This window comes from Tursiops truncatus, chromosome 1 (genome assembly GCF_011762595.2).
Source record: "Tursiops truncatus isolate mTurTru1 chromosome 1, mTurTru1.mat.Y, whole genome shotgun sequence".
Lineage (NCBI taxonomy): Eukaryota > Metazoa > Chordata > Mammalia > Artiodactyla > Delphinidae > Tursiops > Tursiops truncatus.
In genome coordinates this window covers 46,240,106-46,258,667 of record NC_047034.1, presented here as the reverse complement: position 1 = coordinate 46,258,667, position 18,562 = coordinate 46,240,106, and the positions used below count along the sequence as shown (strand labels likewise).

Here is an 18,562-nt window from a genome sequence, read left to right as displayed (position 1 = left end):
GGAGCAAAGGTCACCATCCAAATGCCTACAGGGGCCAGACAGCAGGGACCAATCACAAGTGCACAGAGGGTGGGCTTGATGGGACGGAAGTCCGGGGGACAGCAGCTCCTAGGCTAACCATTTGTTGCTGTGGACAAATGCAGGCCTGGTGGGGCAGGTGCTGCTCACTCTGGCATGTTCAGTTTGTGAAAAGTTATCTAGTTATACATTTATGATAGATGCACTTTTTGGATGTGTGTTATGCTTCTTAAAAAACTTTTTTTTTTAATGGGCTAAGGGCCACATTTCTGGGGGCCAGAGACACAAGAACAAGAGAGCAAGATGGGTATAATCAGGGAGGGTTCAGAGTAACTACCTAGAACAGGTGTTGTGTGAAGCTGGCTTTCACTGTGCCAGCCAGGACATAGGTACAGGTGGGATGGCAGAGTTTAAAAAACCTGGGATAGAGAGATTGACTTAAAAACATCACATTTGTGCAGAATAGGAGATATGAAACACTTCTATTAGGTTGGCCAAAAAGTTTGTTCTGTTTTAAGTAAAAATGAAAGACTCGTTTTCACCAAGAACTTTATTGAACAACATATTCATTAACCAAATGTACTTTTTGGCCAACCAATATTTGGGTTAACACTTAAAAGGATATATGTATATGCACAGAAAGTTTCTAGATGATACACAAGAAACCGTTAACAATGGTTGCCCCTGGCAGGTGGTATGGAGTGGAAGGGAGATTAACTTTTTTTTGTATTCCCATTCACACTTTTTGGAGTTTTATTATGGGAGAGTATTATTTTTTTCAATTTTAAAAAGAAAACGTCAGGAAAGAAAATGCCTAAAATAATTAAATTACTATAAACCTACAAGGACTCTAACGGATTTAACTTCTTTTACGGCAATTTTTGATATGCTAACGATGTAAATGCAATAAAATGAACAGATCACTCCTTTGAGAACAAAAACGTCAAAACGTATACAATACACACACTTTGTAATTCCTGATGAATAATAGCTATGATTTAAACACATATAGTGAAACCTCTTCATAATATGGTAACTGGGGAATAGAACTAAGAACCAAACTACAGGCTAATCATTTTCTCTCAAACTTTAACTCGAATGTATATTGTTATGTTATTTGAAGAAATGTGCAGAAACGAGCCTTATAATAGTCCTACTATAGTCCCTATATAAGCCTTATAATGGTCCTACTATAGTATGCCTTAGACTTGAAGACAGTACCACACCGTGATAGGGCCCATGAGGACATTTAAGTGTTGGAAAAAGGAACGAGGCACAACCAACAGCCTTTCAGGTTACAAAGCTTTCATTGTTCATTCCTACGACCACCGAGACAGTCAAGGGAGAAGGCCGTGGGAAGCACGCTTACGTACCTGGAGTCATAAGCGTGCACCACGCACTAGCTATAGAATCACCTGGAGAAAGGAGTTGAAGACAAGTACGTAAAGCCAAACCCTGCTTAGAATAACTGGTATGCTCCTTTAGTCATGAGCTATATTCCTTATAAAATACTCAACATTAAAACAGCCATATAGGGTTTAAAATCTAGAAATCTGTTATCTCACTCCGACACTTATTTATTATGTAATATACTGTGGGAACATCCCTTAACTGCCCTGTGCTTTGGTTTCCCCACCTATGGAAGTCAATTAATAAAATAGATCCAGGACAATTTAGGCATCCATTCTAACTCGCAAGTGATTTGTCTAAACTAGAGCAAGAGGATAGGTGACTTCAGTATTTACCCAAAGGAAATATATAATTCTGAGGTCCAATTGTGTTTTAAAATTGTACAGTGGAGGGAGGATTGATAGTTGTCTCCGACTATTTGGAAGAAAGTTGAGTTTACATGCCAACCAAATCCAAGACCACTAATTAAAAAGGCTGAAAAACTGACCCTCTGTCTTACCAAAATGCTGCAGCCACCATGCATATGAATAATGCGGCCTTATTCGTTTGTCACTAACAATACGTGATAAATTTCTTTCTGTTGCTATATAGCTGTGATCATGACAAGTGACCTGCATATTTAAGTACAACCCACATATTTAGTCTCGTTCTGTTCCTGTGAAATCTACCAACACAGAACAGAGTTTAGTAACTAGAAAGGGCCTAAGTGACAAAATCATCAAGACAGTGGAAGGGAGCCACTGAGTCCCTTGTGTCATTCAAGCAGAAGGAGCCATTCTTCTCTGAAAGAAAACACTGGCACTCTTATCTTCCTAAGGTGGGTCAACTGACAGAAGCAAAAACTAGAACTAATTGGTCTTTTCTTGATCTTAAACAGAGCATCTGTACTCAGTCTGCGACGTTAGCTGCCTGAGTCACATCCTGGCTCCACCGTGCACTAGGCTTGTGACCTTAGACAAGTTATGTAAATTCTCTGTGCCTCAGTTTCCTCCTGTGTAAAGTGAAGAGCGTAATGACACTTCTCACCTAGGGTTGCCGTCAGGAGTAAATCAGTTATCACACCGAAGTGTTTAGAACAGCCCCTCCATGAATGTTAGTTTCCATTATGCTGACAACTTTTTGTTGGAAGGAAGAAAATAAACAGAGCTTCTTTTGAACATATTTTCTTTTTTAAAAGTTTCATTTGTGAAGAGAAAGGTAATGGAGATGAGACAAAAAGGAAAAGATGTATAGGAAATAGCAACTATTATCTATTTAGTAGCATGTGTGTAAAAGACATTGTAATACTTTATCTCATCTGCTTGTTATAACAACTGGTTTAGGTATAGAGGTAGGTGTTATTATTAGTCATCTCCAGATGAGGCAGCTCAGCTTAGAGCTTCATGATGTGCCCATGATTACACAGGAGATGTGAGCCCTAGTCTATCTGACTGGAAGCTGCATACTCTGCCCTCCGTAATAAACTGCCAGGCTGGGAAAAATAAGGAGAAGGAGGGGGTAAGGTGAGAGAAATAAACTAATGGAGAGAAGCAGACCAAAGTACCATATACATTTTCAGCCATGAGCTGCAACTAGAGGGAAAACATAAACACTTAATGTCAAGATTGTAATGATAAAATGTGACATCATTCTCACCACTGATGAAAACTAGCATTACTAGTATCTTGGAACATTTTGTAAACACACTTATATTAGTGTATCAAGTTAAACATTCACCAAAATGCTCCTGGTTGGGCATTAAAACGTAGAGATAAATCCAAGCTAATCCCCAAACACCCCACAAAGTTGTGTGCAAAATGTCAGGGTCCGTACCCCAGAACAAGTAGAAGTTCATCATTGTTAATGTTTATGTCAACAGAAACATCTCTTTATTTAAAAGCCATATGACGGTTTTCAATTTAGCATACATATTACTTTTCAAAACTCTACCAAATGAAATGCCCAAATTGTTCTGTAATTACACGATAGTTACTGCCTTGTGACTGCACAGACTCCGTGAATCCCAACTGTCTTCCCACACAGAACAGCAGGCTCTCCAAAAGACAAACTTAATGTATCTTTTGGGTCAAATGTTTTTCCTTGTGCCCTGCTCCATTTTCCATCATCATGTTACTTGCCACTGCCCCCCTTAATCATAGGCTTGGGAAGGGGGATGAGGTCAGCCTTCCCTCTACTGCTAAGGCCACTATTCATGGCTTCACTGAATTAAAGGGAACCCACTCAAGCGCACTGCCGCATGTTACAATGCCAACCTGTCCCCTTCATCTCAGCACAGCAGTGATCCCCATTAACCCAGTGCTGGTTTTAATTACAACACAAGGATTATCTCAGCTCCTTATCACAGAACTGTGATATCTGAAGGAAAACAATTAGTTTGGTGGGGTTTTGAGATCAGATAGGTAAATGTGATAAGTTTTCCCTTATGCCGGTACAAAATATCTCTAAAATATAAACTTTCCTTAATTCAACTGAATCCAAATAAACTTGATACTGAGATAACTGCACTCAACCTCTGAAAAAGTTTTCAGGTCAATTTGTTGGCACTCAGTGCAGATCTGGTCCAGAACTTTAGGTAAGGGGGAAAAAAAATCACACCACCGGGAAATCTGAATATGATCATTGAACCAGGGTCTCAATTATTCATACAGGAAAGAAGTCTTATCAGATGCTCCTCCAGCCATCGTTAGAAGTAAGCAGATGAATGAGAAGAGAGAGTCTGCACAGATTACTAAAATAAGATGAAATGGAAGCTGGCAGCCCAGTCTCTATACCCAATGTGGTTCTGTTTTATGAAGTTCTGGCCATTTTTGACACTGACCATTTTTGACCTCAGCATGTGCTAGCCTTGCAGAGTGGAGACTAGCCAGTTTGGCATCTCGGAATGTTGAGGAGAGCTTGGGACTGAGAGACTAGAGTAAGTCATTGGCAGAAACCCCTCAAAACTGCAGCATCCTAAACTGAGGTACTGCCTCTCCTGGAGGGTTATAACCCATCACCTTCCCCACAAATACTCCTCTAGCACTAGTCATGAAGTCAGCAGCTCCAGGGTACAGTGCAATGAGTTTGGAGATTTGCAAAACTTAGACCTGCCACTCACTTTATCTCCCCTGATAGGAAGCTCTGGTTAATGTTCCAGTACCTTTTTATTTTCCATGCTTCTCCCTCTTTCTGGAACCCTCCTTCCTTCCCAGGTTTTTGTGGATTCCTATTTGTCCTTCAAAACTGAGTTCAAACTAAGTGTCAACTCTCCTCAAAAAAACTTTCATGACCACACAACTGCCCCAATCTGATTTATATAGAAGTCTTTTGTCACTCTCCCAAATGCTATAAATGCCATTCAGATCACCTTACACTGCCTAGTTTTAAAAAGCCATACTTATCTATGAGGAGCCACATCTTATTCAACCTTTTCCAGCCTGAACCTGGCATAGTGCCTGATTCTCACAAAAGAAGGTCATTACTTGCACAACCTCTCTGTGCCTCAGTTTTCTCATCTGTAAAAGGGTATAAATAATAAGACATAACTGATAGGGTTATTGTGAAGAGGAAACCAGAAAATGAATGTAGAGTGCTTAGAAGAACTGTGAGCTCTTATTATTAAATATTTGTAAAATTAACAAGTAAATATAATCTTCAGTAAGTTAGTTACTTTAGACACAATATATTCTATGAAATGGAGATAATCTTGTTTCTTTATAGGATGGTAGTTAAGATCAAATAACTAGTTGATGAAAGTACTTTGAAAGCTGTAAAGGACTATTTAAAAACTGGCATTTTATTATTATTACCTAATAAATTATATAAGATTTCTAAGCCAGAACTCAAAGAAGAGTCTTCAGTGGCTGGTTAATGTAGGGGCTGCCCAAGGCCTTACCCAAGCCTTGGGTTTCTTCCTTTACTTTCCAACACAGACCATAAAGGTACAGTCACATGGACTATGAATAAGGGTAAGGGAAAAGAGATCCCTAAGGTCTAAGCAGAATTGAGAATACTACCCATCTAAAGAGAACACCAACATCCATAGAATCTGGAACATCCAGGGAACTCGGATGTACAATCATTGCTGAGTGATTCTGATCATATCACAAAATCTATGAAATTCAAGAGCTGGAAAGGAGTTTTGAAATCACTTGTTCCTATTCCCTAATTTTACTGATGAGAAAACTGAGGTCTATGGATCCCAAGCCACTGGCCCAAAACTACATGTCAAGCTAGTGACAAAACAACTCAAGTCTCCTTATTTGTAGCTTTATGTACATTTTGCTTATACTGTATCATGTTCCCTTTAACCTTTCTGGGGTGGTCTTTAGAAACAAACCTGTGTTCAAATTTCAGTTTAACCATTTATTAATTCTGTGACTGAGTTACTGAACTGATCCAAGCCTCAATTTCTTCGTTTGTAAAATAAGGATGATAGTATCTTTTAAAAGTTTACTATATGATAAAAGGGGTAATGTCTGTACATCAGGTAGCAAAACCTGTGCCTGGTACTCACTTCCCCCCTCACTAATTTCCTATAGCAACTATTGTGATGTTCTTTAAAACGAAACAATGCAGAAAGACCAAGACTATATTGTAATGCATCTCTTTTGAAGAAAGCATCTAAGAACTGACATTTGTAAAATTTTCTTTTGGTATTGAAATGGTTAAAAAAAATCTTTCTGGTTTAAAATCTGACTGCACCAACGTTCCTACTTTCCACATAACATGCCCTTCTCCGTGGCAAACGTCACGTATAACAGGGTATATAGTAAAGCAGTGTATAGCACAGTGCTGCACTATATCTCATGTTTGCTTTCTCACCTCTGCACCTTTCCCACCAGGTACCATTAGGCTGCCAGCTCCAGCTACTGCTTTATCCTTCCTTTTCCCTTTATGCCCAACCGTGGCTTTAAGGATGTCTTGTCTGTGGACAGCTCCCTTTATCAACACAAGACAGAAATTGCTCCAGAGTGACCTGGGCTCTGTCTTCCTCAAGAGACCAGAGGCCTCTTGTCCATGTACCTGGTGGCCTATCTCCCCTGGCCAGTGCCCACCTCCTCCTCCACAGGCCCCTTAGCGGCTCACCTGGCCACCAACTTCTCACCCTCTGATACCTGCTTTTATAAAAAGATGTGGAGACAGAACCAAGTGGGAAAGTTGAAGTGGGCAGCCACCTCCACAGCAAGCACAGGGCCTAGGCCCGGGTCTCTACCCTAAGTGCAAGAAAACTTAGCTGTTTGCCTTCCCGGGGCGGCTCGGTCCCCAGGACGCCGGCACCCCAAGGCACCCCGCGCGGTTTGCATCTGCGGCGGGGTCCCGGGAGGATGCAGGGCCGGGACAGCATGGAGCGCTCAGAGGAGACAGGTGACGTAGTTAGGAAGATACAGCTGGCCCCAACTAGCCTCAAACTCTGGGTCCTGATCCCTTCTCCCCTTCCTCCCCACACCCAGGGAGAACCTTGAGCCGCTTTTCCAGCCTCTGAGTCGGGAGCAGGAACCTGGCACCGGGAAGCCAGGACAGCGCACTCCAGCCACTCCGGAGGGCCCTCCCCCCCCGGGCCCCCAGCCGCAGTTTCGGTCCATGTCGCGTCCGGACGAGTAGGCGGCAACGGGCAACCTTATTCCCGCACTCCGAGGCGAGGGATATGAGGTGGGGGAAAAGGAATCTTCGCGAGTGTTAAGGGGGGAGAAAGTAGCACTCCTGCGGGGTCTCCCCAGTCCTGTCCGGGAGAGCGACGAGGTCACCCCGCTCCATACTGTCCCCACGGGAGCTCGGGGCGGGCTGCTTATCCTGGTTAGCAGCCGGTGCGCGCGCAGACGCGCGCGTCCTTCCCCACCCCGACCGCTGATCCGCCCAGGACCCACGCCGGCTGTGAGGGGTGTGCGCACCTCGTCTCCGCGTGCCCCGAGCGGCCCCCTCTCCCCTCAGCGACACTTCGGGCGCCGCCCCCGCCGCCGGCCCGGCGCAGCCAGCTCACCAGATGGCCATCCTGCTCTTGGGGTAGTCCAGCCGCTCCAGGCAGCCGAGGAAGTGAGGCAGCGTGTGCGCAGCGTTACGCGCGAGGACGGCCACCATCACCGTGGGTCTCTGCAGGGGCGACTCGGAGAATACTACCGCCTCCCCTTCGTCGTCTTCGGAGTCCGGCTCGGCAGCGAAGCGCGCCCGGCAGCCGCCGCGGAGCAGAGCCCACGAGAGGAGTAGCAGCGCCCAGGCCAGGGGGGCAGCGGGGCTTGCGGCCATGTTCAGGGCCGTGGCGGGCGGCTGGACCACCGGCCGTGGATGCCCGAGGCCGGCAGCGAGGGGCGGAGGGGAGGCGGCTGGCGCGCGCGCACTGGCAAGACCTCGGCAGCCCGGGACCCTCCCGCCTCCGCCGCCGCCGCCGCCGCCCCAGCTGCGCTGCTCAGGCCCTGCCGCGGGGGCCCGGAGTACCTGCCGCCGCCGGCGCTCGTCTGGGACTCAGGCTGGCAGACAGTCGTGTCGGTGCGGCTGTTTGTCCCGAGTCCCGCGGAAAGTTCCTCTAGTCCAGGCTCAGCTTGTACAGCTGAGGTCTGTGGCTTCCCCCAGAGCCGTGAGGTGTGGCCGTGTCTGCCAATGGGCGTGTGAATGCGTGCGTGTGTGTGTGTGTGTGTGTGTGTGCGCGCGCGCGCGCGCGAGCGTGTGTACATAACGGTACGACTCCAAGAAAATTTATTCTGCTTTTGCAAACCGCAGTCTAAAGTCCTTCACAGTGATGCAATGTATCCAGTTTTTCATAATGCACTTATTGACTAAATGGGTAGAGCTCTAAAATGGAAAGTCACCTAATGATTCACTACTATGATAAACAGTTTTTTAACTTCCACAAAGGCAGAATGTTTGCATTTCCTCACACTCAAGTGCTCTTTAAATTCATTCTTGACTGAGTAGACCCCCAATAAGATCAAGTTGGAAGACTTGGAGAATTTTAGAGCCAGATCGAACCCTTGAAATTAAAGAAAGCCCCTTGGGGGCCAGGTCCTCTACCTGCCAACTCAGGGTCCTGAGCTTCCTGACAGGGTGGCATGTTAAGGAGGAGATTCGCTTAGATGGTTTTCTTTCTCCTTAATGACCCAAACTGACAAAGAGAGGGAAAATCTGTACAAGCTGGAGGAGAAGTATAAGGAAGAAGGAAGGAAGAGGGAAGGTAAATTAGCAGATAAAGTGAAATTGCTAAGATACACTATCGAAGGATATTTAATCTTGAACATAATGGAGGAAAGCTAGTTAAAAAATCTGGAGTTCTTTCTCTGTGGAATTGTGTAGACTTTAATTTATCTGTGTGCAGGATGGATTGATGACCTCCAATCCCAGCTTGCCCTACACGGTCTTTTTACTAGTTGTATCCAAACTTCTCCACAACTATTAGACACCTTCTTCACTCTCCTTCCACCCCCTCCCTTCCTCAGAAGAATATCACCTCCTTTACTGAACTCCCTAAATGCCCCTGTCTCTAATTAATATCCCTATCAATGCACTGCTTACTTGCATGTGCCTATTCATGACAGAGCTTCTGATCCCATCCTCTCCCTTCTAGTCCAGGACTTTTCTCCATTTATCTCCACTCTACTGAACCTTCAACTGGTCCCTTTCCATCAGCTCTTTTCCCTCAAGCTAAAAACTCAATCAGGGGACTTCCCTGGTGGCACAGTGGTTAAGAATCTGCCTGCCAATGCAGGGGACACGGGTTCGAGCCCTGATCCAGGAAGATCCCTCATGCCGTGGAGCAACTAAGCCCATGCGCCACAACTACTGAGCCTGTGTGCCACAACTACTGAAGCCCATGTGCCTAGAGCCTGTGCTCCGCAACAAGAGAAGCCACTGCAGTGAGAAGCCTGCGCATGGCAACGAAGAGTAGCCCCTGCTTGCCGCAACTAGAAAAAGCCTGCGTGCAGCAATGAGGACCCAATGCATCAATCAATCAATCAATAAAAAGAAAAGAAAGAAAACTAAAAAAAGAAATAAAAGAAAAACTCAATCAGTCATCTTCTATCCTTAAAGAATTAAAAAACAAAAAATCTTGGCTCTCTTTCTAGCAATCCCCTCTCTTGGCCAAGTCCCTTTGAAAGAGAGCTCTACACTTGCTTTCTCCACTTCTTCATTTTCCATCTCTCCTACCACAGTGCATGTGGTTTCCCACTTTTTTACTGAGGTGGTTCTGGCAAAGCCATAGATGACCTCAGTATTGGAAGATTCAGTGAACTATCCTCAGTTCTCACCTTCCTGGATTTGTTGTGTCATCTCTCCTCCTTGGTCTCCTCTGAGTCTACTTGGTGCAAGCCCCTTCACCGTGTACTACTCTTCTAGCCCTACATATTCTCCCAGGGTGATTGCAGCCTCCAAATCTCTGTCTCCTGCTCTAACCTCTTTGCTAACATTCATACTTTTATGTTTAATGGCCTGCAGACATTTCCTTCTGCTCCATCCTCCTACAGGAATTGCCCTCACTCTCAGTTTTGTAGGGCAGGCTGAGAGTTAAACACCTGTCAGAGGTGTCCTGACAGGCATGTACGCCAGCCACATTGGAGGCACAGACAAAGGCACAGCCACTTATGCAGGGGACATGTTGCTGGAGGGACTATTCGAAAGGTTCCATGGAGACCATCTCCATGTTGTTCTGTCTTCCTTCTTTCCCTTTCTTGGCCTGTTTCCCTCATCTTTCAAGACTAAGATCCCCACTCCAGCAAAACTTGGTTTAATGCCCTGCATTTGTAAATGCAGGGCATTAAAGCTAGGGAACCATGTTTCTGTCTTATTTCACTTCTGTTACCAAAGCTTATCCAAATCCATGTTTTTTTGAAAAATGAAATGAGGCACCAAAACTACACTGGTGCTGTGCCCTGTATGACCTCTAATGACATTTTAATGAAAATCAGCTGCACAGAGTTCTAAAATAATTACGGCCTGGTCTACAGATAAAATCAAGTTTCACAGCCATGCACCTTGAAAAACACCTATTTAAAACTTTTAGTCAATTTAGAGTGTTCATTTAGTCACTGAGGATATTGAGGGCATGATAGGGTAGGTAACAGTGGATCATTTTAAAGACGGGGGTTGAGGGGTGGGGAGCAAAGAGGGGAAGCTCCGGGAAAGTTGCGTCCTCATCTTATTAACAGATTTATGCCACAAGTTCTTTAGAAATCAGTGATGCAAGTCTTGGATGATTTTCTTTCCTCATACAATCAATGTTATAAAACAGTTAATTTGTAAAAACTAATTTAAAAATAAAAGCTAACTATGCTTCAAAATATTCATCACTTATAATGCTCTTTCCATGGAAAACTTGTTGAATTGAAAGCCACGCGCATCTCCTTGTCTCTGCTGCTAACAGACTGTCCCCCATAGTTCTTGCATGCATGTTAGAAGTAAGCACTTATGCTCACCTCCCCTCTCCACACCGTGCCAGCCCAGGGAACTTCCCTCTTAGTCTTTCCCCAGGGACAAAAAAACCTCTTTGCCTCTCATTCTCAGCACAGCTGTGGCAGGGGCAGGGCCTCTGAGGTGGACAGAGGGCTTCTTGCAGGAAAGAGTCTTGAGGTGTCTGTGGCTCCAGCAGCCAAGAAGAGGAGGAAATAAATGACTTCGGGGCAGAAGTAACACTAGAAAGAGAAATGGATGCTTAGAGTTGGAGCTAAATTTTTGTCTCACATGCGTCACTTATTATATGTGTGACTTTGGAGACTTGACCTCTCTGGACATCAGTTTCTCTCTATGTAAAAACATTTTTAAATGCTTGCCTTATTTCTTCATTCCACAAACATTTATGAAATTACTAAGTGTCAATCATTTGGGTGTTGAGTGTTTGAATCCTTCTTCTCTAGAGAAAGGGGCAGAAGGTGTCCTGCCCTGGTGTCCTGCTGGGTCAGAGTTGGAGAAGGGAGTCTCTTGGATGAATCAACAGGGATAGTTTTTCCTGCACCGAAATACCTTTTTTTTTTTTTTACTACTTGGATCTTTTATTCCCTTTTCTTAACCTGCCTAAAATCCTACAATGTAAACATTTATCTGAATTGACAATGATGCCAATTTCAACACAAAAACACTTGAGAGAAGAATCTTAGGCAATAGTTTCTGTCATTCCTACATTTGTGTGAATTAAATCAGAGTTCGTAATCTCAGTACCTAAACTGAGGTGCACTATAAGAAGCTTTGATGAAAGGAACAGAACGGGATCCTCATTTGGAGCACGGAACCCTTTGATGACAAAGCAAATCCTGTGGATTTCTGATATGTGGGCTTGAGGCCTCCAAGTCCAAGAGGGGGAAAGGATATGGGAAGGTAGAGGGAGGAAAAGAGCCATGACCAAGGTGGAAAGGGCTAAAATTAAACTGTTCCACTTTCAAAGTTTTGTCTAAGCTCTGGCCTGCATCCAAGAACGATATAATAGTCACCATAGGAAAATGTTTTTCAATTCCAAACACGTTTACACAAATTTAAAATACATGCCTTTATCTTATTTGAAAAGACTAGATATGTTTCTTAAGTTGTATTCACTTATTTGTTTCAGGGTTTCCTCACTGCCTGCTGTGTCAAGGCACAGGTGCTGGAAATGCATGGATAATTAAGATACATCCAATGAACGAATAAATGTAATAAAGTGGTATACATCTTATGGTGGAAAAGGAAGAGAGTGAAGGTGGTTGGGAAATGCTGTATTAAAGAAATGCCTTTGAACTAAGTATTGAAAAATGAGGAGCATGTTTTATGCCAGTGGGCAGAGTGTAGGGAGAGGTTGGAATTTCAGGCAGATGGAACTATAAAAGCAAAAGAATGAGAGAACATAGCACATGAGAAATCACAATGAGTACAGCATGACTGGAGGGTAGGATAGGAAGTGGGAAGAGAGAAATCTGGAATATTACATGATTTTTATATAATTATCATATATAGACAATCATTTCTAGAAAAGCCAAAAATTCAGTTAAAAATGGAAAAAAATGAGCTAAATAGCTGATGTATAGTTAGCCTACATAGTGCTTTCAAATGTTCATCTGTTTTTAAAGATATTGAATGGTCACAATCATATGGCAGTTGCAGGTTTCAGGTGATTAAAGTATCAAAACCAAAATTTTAGTTTAAATATACAAATTTTCAAACTCAGTAATTTTGAATTTACATGGTTAAATATCTTATTTTAAACAGATAAAAAACCATTCTATTTTCAACATATAAAAACATCTTACAAGCATATAAAAGCATTTAGTTCTTCATTTTATTATCTAAAACAATAGTTCCTAATACTTTTTAGAATGAAGACCCTTTTTTGAATATAAAGAAAAAGAAGATAAGACCTTGCACATGACAGTAGTTGTATTTTTGGTAACCACCAAAAGTACCTAATGGCATGATCTGCTCTGGCCTCAGCCACTGTGTGCAAGGAGTCTCTTGGACTACCCTGCATAGGCCATAGGGACTTTTTGACATTGCCTTTTCTCTGGGATGAGATGGGATCGATGGACAGTTGCTGGTGTTCTTGAGTGTATTTTAGTTTTCTGAATGTTCTCCTTACTGATTTACAAAAAGAGCCTGTTAATTAATTATGGCCTGGCAAAGAGAATGGAATTTCCCCTGATCTTGGCAGGTTCTAAAACATATTAACAGAATTAACACAACATTTTAAATCAACTATACTTGAATTAAAAAATACTAACAGAATGTATATTTTATTAATCATACCTGCATGTATAAAATATGAAAACAGGGCTTCCCTGGTGGCGCAGTGGTTGAGAGTCTGCCTGCTGATGCAGGGGACACGGGTTCGTGCCCCGGTCCGGGAAGATCCCACATGCTGTGGAGCGGCTAGGCCTGTGAGCCATGGCTGTTGAGCCTGCGCGTCCGCAGCCTGTGCTCTGTAACGGGAGAGGCCACAACAGTGAGAGGCCCACATACTGCAGAAAAATGAAAACATAAATTTATACGTATGAGATGTAGTGCAGATTTAATTAGTCTGTAGATAAAGCTTGGTGCAGAAGTGGTTCCACAGTGGAGTAGATTACACAGTCTTTGCAAAACTCTTTTGTCTGCTGGGGTAACTAATAAATGAATTCAGTAAAGTTGCAGGATACAAAATCAATATGCAAAAATCAGTTGCCATTTTATACACTAAACACAAACTATCTGAAAAAGAAATAAAGAAAATAATCTAATTTACAGCAGCATCAAAAACAATAAAAAATTTAGAAATAAATTTAACCAAGAAAGTAAAAGATCTGTAAACTATAAGACATTAATGAAACAGAAGAAGACACAAATAAATGGAACTATAAATCTTTATGGATTAAAAGACTTAATATTGTTAAAATGTCCATACTACTCAAAGCCATCTATAGATTCCATGCAATCCCTATCAAGTTTCCAATGGCATTTTTTATAGAAATAGAAAAAAAATCATAAAATTCATATGAAACCATAAAAGACCTTGAATAACCAAAGCAATCTTGAGAAAGAACAAAGCTGGAGGCATCATACTTCCTGATTTCAAACTATATTACAAAGCTATAGTAGTCAAAACAGTAAGGTACTGGCATTAAAAACAGACACATAGACCAATAGAGCAGAATTTAGAGCCCAGAAATATGCCAATTAACATTTGACAAGGGAGCCACAAATACTCAATGGGGAAAAGGATATTCTCTTCAATAAATGGTGTTGGGAAATCTAAATAGTATTCACATGCAAAAGAATGAACTTGGACCCTTATCTTAGACCACTTGAAAAATTAACTCAAAATGGACTTAAATGTAAGACCCCAAAATGTAAAACTTCTACAAGAGAACATAGGGGAAAAGCTCCTTGACATTTATCTTGGCAATGATTTTTTTTGGATATGACACCAAAAGCACAGGCAACAAAACAAAAAATAAACAAGTGGGACTACATCAAACTAAAAAGCCTCTACACAGCAAAAGAAATGATCAACAAGATGGAAAGGCAACCTACAGAATGGAGAAAATATTTGCAAACCATATATTTGATAAGGGGTTAATACCCAAAATAAATAAGGAATTCATGCAATGCAATAGCAAAGAAACACAGACAACAAACAAAAAACCCAACCACCAACACCAACAACAAAACCAAATAACCCTATTAAAAATGGGCAAAAAACCTGAATAGATATTTTCCCAAAGAAGATATACAATGGCCAACAGGTACATGAAAAGGTGCTCAACATCACTACTCATCAGCAAAATGTAAATCAAAACCACACTGACATATCACCTCACATCTATTAGAATGACTATTATCAAAAAGACAAGAGATAAGTGCTGGCAAGGATGTGGAGAAAAGAGAACACTTGTACACTGTTGGTGGGAATAAAAATTGGTACAGTCACTACAGAAAACAGCATGGACGTTTCTCAAACAATTTAAAATAGAACTACCATATGATCCAGCAATTTCTATATGTGTGTGTGTATGTGTGTGTGTATGATGTTTTATATATAAGTCATAAAAAAGAAGGAAATCCTTCCATTTGTGACAACATGGATGTAACTTGAGGGCATTATGCTAAGTGAAATAAATCAGATAGAAAAAAGGTTAATACTGTATGATCTCTTCTATGTGGAACCTGAAAAGCCAAACTCATAGAAACAAAGAGTAGATTGGTGGCTGCTGGGGCAGGGGATGGGGTAAATGGGTGAAGGTGGTCAAAAGGTACCATCATCCAAAGAAAGAAAAAAAGGTACAATCTTCCAAATCTTCCAAAGGCAATCTATAGATTCAATGCAATCCCTATTAAAATACCAATGGCATTTTTCACAGAACTAGAACACATAACTTTAGAATTTGTATGGAAACACAAAAGGCCCTAAATAGCCAAAAAAATCTTAAGAAAGAAAACCAGAGCTGGAGGTATCACACTCCCTGACTTCAGGCTATACTACAAAGCTACAGTAACCAAAACAGTATGGTACTGGCACAAAAAAAGACACATAGAGAGCCCAGAAATAAACCCACGCACCTATGGTCAATTTAACCTACAACGAAGGAGGCAAGAATACACAATGGAGAAAAGACAGTCTCTTCAATAAGTGGTGCTGGGAAAACTGGACAGCTACATGTAAAAGAGTGAAATTAGAACATTTTCTAATTCCCCATTGGATATTCTTGCCTCCTTTGTTGTAGATTAAATTGACCATAGGTGTGTGGGTTTATTTCTTTTTTGTTGTTGTTTATTTATTTCTGGATACGTTGCCTGAGGCAAAGAAAACAAAAGCAAAAATAAACAAATGGGCCTGATTAAACTTAAAAGCTTTTGCATAGCAAAGGAAACCACTGACAAAGTGAAAAGACAGCCTGCTGAATGGGAGAAAATATTTGCAAATGATATGACCAATAAGGGGTTAAAATCCAAAATATATAAACAGCTTAATATAAAAGAAAAAACCGACCTGATTAAAAAATGGGCAGAAGACCTGAATAGACATCTTTCCAAAAAAGACATACAAATGGCCAATAGGCACACGAAAAGATGCTCAACGTTGCTAATTACCAGAGAAGTGTAAATCAAAATCACAATGAGATATCACCTTACACCTGTCAGTATGGCTATCAAAAAGTCTACAAATTACAAATATTGGCAAGGATGTGGAGAAAAGGGAACCCTAGTACACTGTTGGTGGGAATGTGAATTGGTGCAGCCACTGTGGAAAACAGTACAGAGGTTTCTCAAAAAACTAAAAACAGAACTACCATATAATGGGACAATCTCACTCCTGGATATATATCTGAAGAAAACAAAAACACTAATTCAAAAAGGTACATTCGCCCCAATGTTCATAGCAACATAATTTACAATAGCCAAGATATGGAAGCAACCTAAGCATCCATTAACAGATGAATGGATAAAGAAGATGTGGCATATATATACAATGGAATATTACTCAGCCGTATAAAAGAATAAAATTTTGCCATTTGCAACAACATGGATGGACCTAGAGGGTATTATGCTTAGTGAAATAAACCAGACAGAGAAAGATGAATACTATATGTTATCACTTATATTTGGAATCTAAAAAATAAAACCAACAAATGAATATAACAAAACAGAAACAGACTCACAGATATAGAGAACAAAGTAGTGGTTGTCAGTGGGGAGAGGGAAGGGAGTAGGGGTACAATAGGGGTATGAGATTTAGAGATACAAACTACTATGCATGAAATAAATAAGCACAAGGACATATTGTACAGCACAGGGAAATATAGCCATTATTTTATAATAATTTTAAACGGAGTATAATGTATAAAAATATTGAATCATTATGTTGTACATCTGAAACCAATGCAAAATTGTAAATCAAGCGATACCTCAATTTAAAAAGAGTGGGAAAAAAAGAAGAAATTAGATTTTGTTTATGGTGCAATTAGGGATCCAATTTCTTTTTATACATACATGTATATGTATATGAATATATATGAATATACATGTACATATATATTATGTATATGTATACATATATGTATTCATTGCCTCAACCCTGCATTGTGTCTGCAATGTCATCTCTGTCCATATTTGTATGACTCTCTACTTGATTCTGTTGGTTTATCTACCCCTGTAGAAATATCACATACCTTTTTTTTTTTTCCGGTACACGGGCCTCTCACTGTTGTGGCCTCTCCCGTTGCAGAGCACAGGCTCCGGACGCGCAGGCCCAGCGGCCATGGCTCACGGGCCCAGCCGCTCCGCGGCATGTGGGATCTTCCCGGACCAGGGCACGAACCCGTGTCCCCTGCATCGGCAGGCAGACTCTCAACCACTGCGCCACCAGGGAAGCCCTCACATACTCTTAATTACTGACCTTTATAAGTTTCCTCAGTTTGTTCATCAGAAGGGTCTTGGTTATTTTGGGCCCTTTATGCCCACATTTCAGAATCAGTTTATCGAGTATTAGAAAATCCCTGTCGGGACTGTGATTGAAATTTACAGTTTATACAATTTATAGATCAGTATTATAAAGATGGCAATTCGCCCCAAACTGACCAATAAATGTTACTGAAGCTCATTAGAGAAGACCTAAATTAATGGACAGATATACTTCTCTAATGAGCTTCAATAACATTTATAATGTTCTCCATAAAGGGTTTGCTCATTTTTATTCTAGGTACCTTATTTTTGTTGTTTTTTTTCCAAAGGTAAGCAGTATTTTAAAAAATTAAATATACTATATTCTGATTTTTTAAACGGGGAATTTAGATTGCACTCTTAAATTTATGAGAAATTGGAGAGAACATATTTTGGTTATTCTGAATTCTTTTCTATATGTGTGAGATTCTTCATTCGTGCTCATACATATGAATAGTAAAATATCATAGCATTCTAAATATTTTACTTTAAGTATCAGCATCTCACCTATTCTCCTGGAAACACAGAGAATGGGGAATTGTATGCTTTGTGCACAAAAGAAGGAACAAGATATATAAGAACATTCTTACAATCAGTGAATTAAAAGCTGATCCAGAATGCTAGCCTACATTTTTCAGCTTGAGATCATTGTCTTACACAATACTGTGTCAAAGCCTTTTCTTTTTCACACACTAAACATTCGTATCACAATTCAAAGTTCATTTTTCCTCTGAAGACTCTAACTGAATTAATGTCTCTGCCTAAACATTACAGACTTTTTGGTAGGAATAAAATGGTCTGGCTCAGATATCAACATGGGAAATCAGTAGAGCAAGTGCCAGATTACACTGAATTTGATTTCACCCAGTATACTCAGGGGGAATTTTACTTGTTACTTATCTAGCTTTTTTCCTAACCACTTTGGTTCTCTGATATAGTGAGCCATTGAAGCATTTATAAAAGGAGAAATTCTTCAGTCTATCAGAAGCTGAAACTCTAACTTGTCCTTGGTGGATTTTACTCTAGATTGTCACAACAGACATTTTGACTATACTTTAAATACTAGGTTAAGTGTTCCTAAATATTTTGTTTTCTTTCTTAACCGTTTCCAATCACCAAGACTTATTTATGTTTCCATTGTTTAAAACGAATGGCAAAAGACATTTTATTTTCATTCTTCAACTCTTTATAATAGATGATGACATCAAAAGTCAGAAGCATTTAGTATTTATGCTTAAATATACCATGCTTTTTCTAAGTAATAGAACTTCATCTATTTACCAAAGGATAG

The 18,562-nt window shown here is 41.0% G+C and overlaps 1 protein-coding gene across 6 annotated transcripts in view; it reads right to left on the bottom strand.

The window, feature by feature from the left end:
• Window positions 1-8,041, bottom strand: part of COLGALT2 (collagen beta(1-O)galactosyltransferase 2) — a 148,434-nt gene extending 140,393 nt beyond the window's left edge. For all 6 annotated transcript variants that reach the window (XM_073803626.1, XM_073803627.1, XM_019952566.3 and 3 more), the window contains exon 1: window positions 7,388-8,041. In XM_073803626.1, coding sequence (XP_073659727.1) covers window positions 7,388-7,650 — 263 coding nt within the window. In that variant the 5' untranslated portion in view covers window positions 7,651-8,041. The remainder of the gene's footprint in view (window positions 1-7,387) is intronic.
• Between the last annotated feature and the right edge of the window lie 10,521 nt (window positions 8,042-18,562).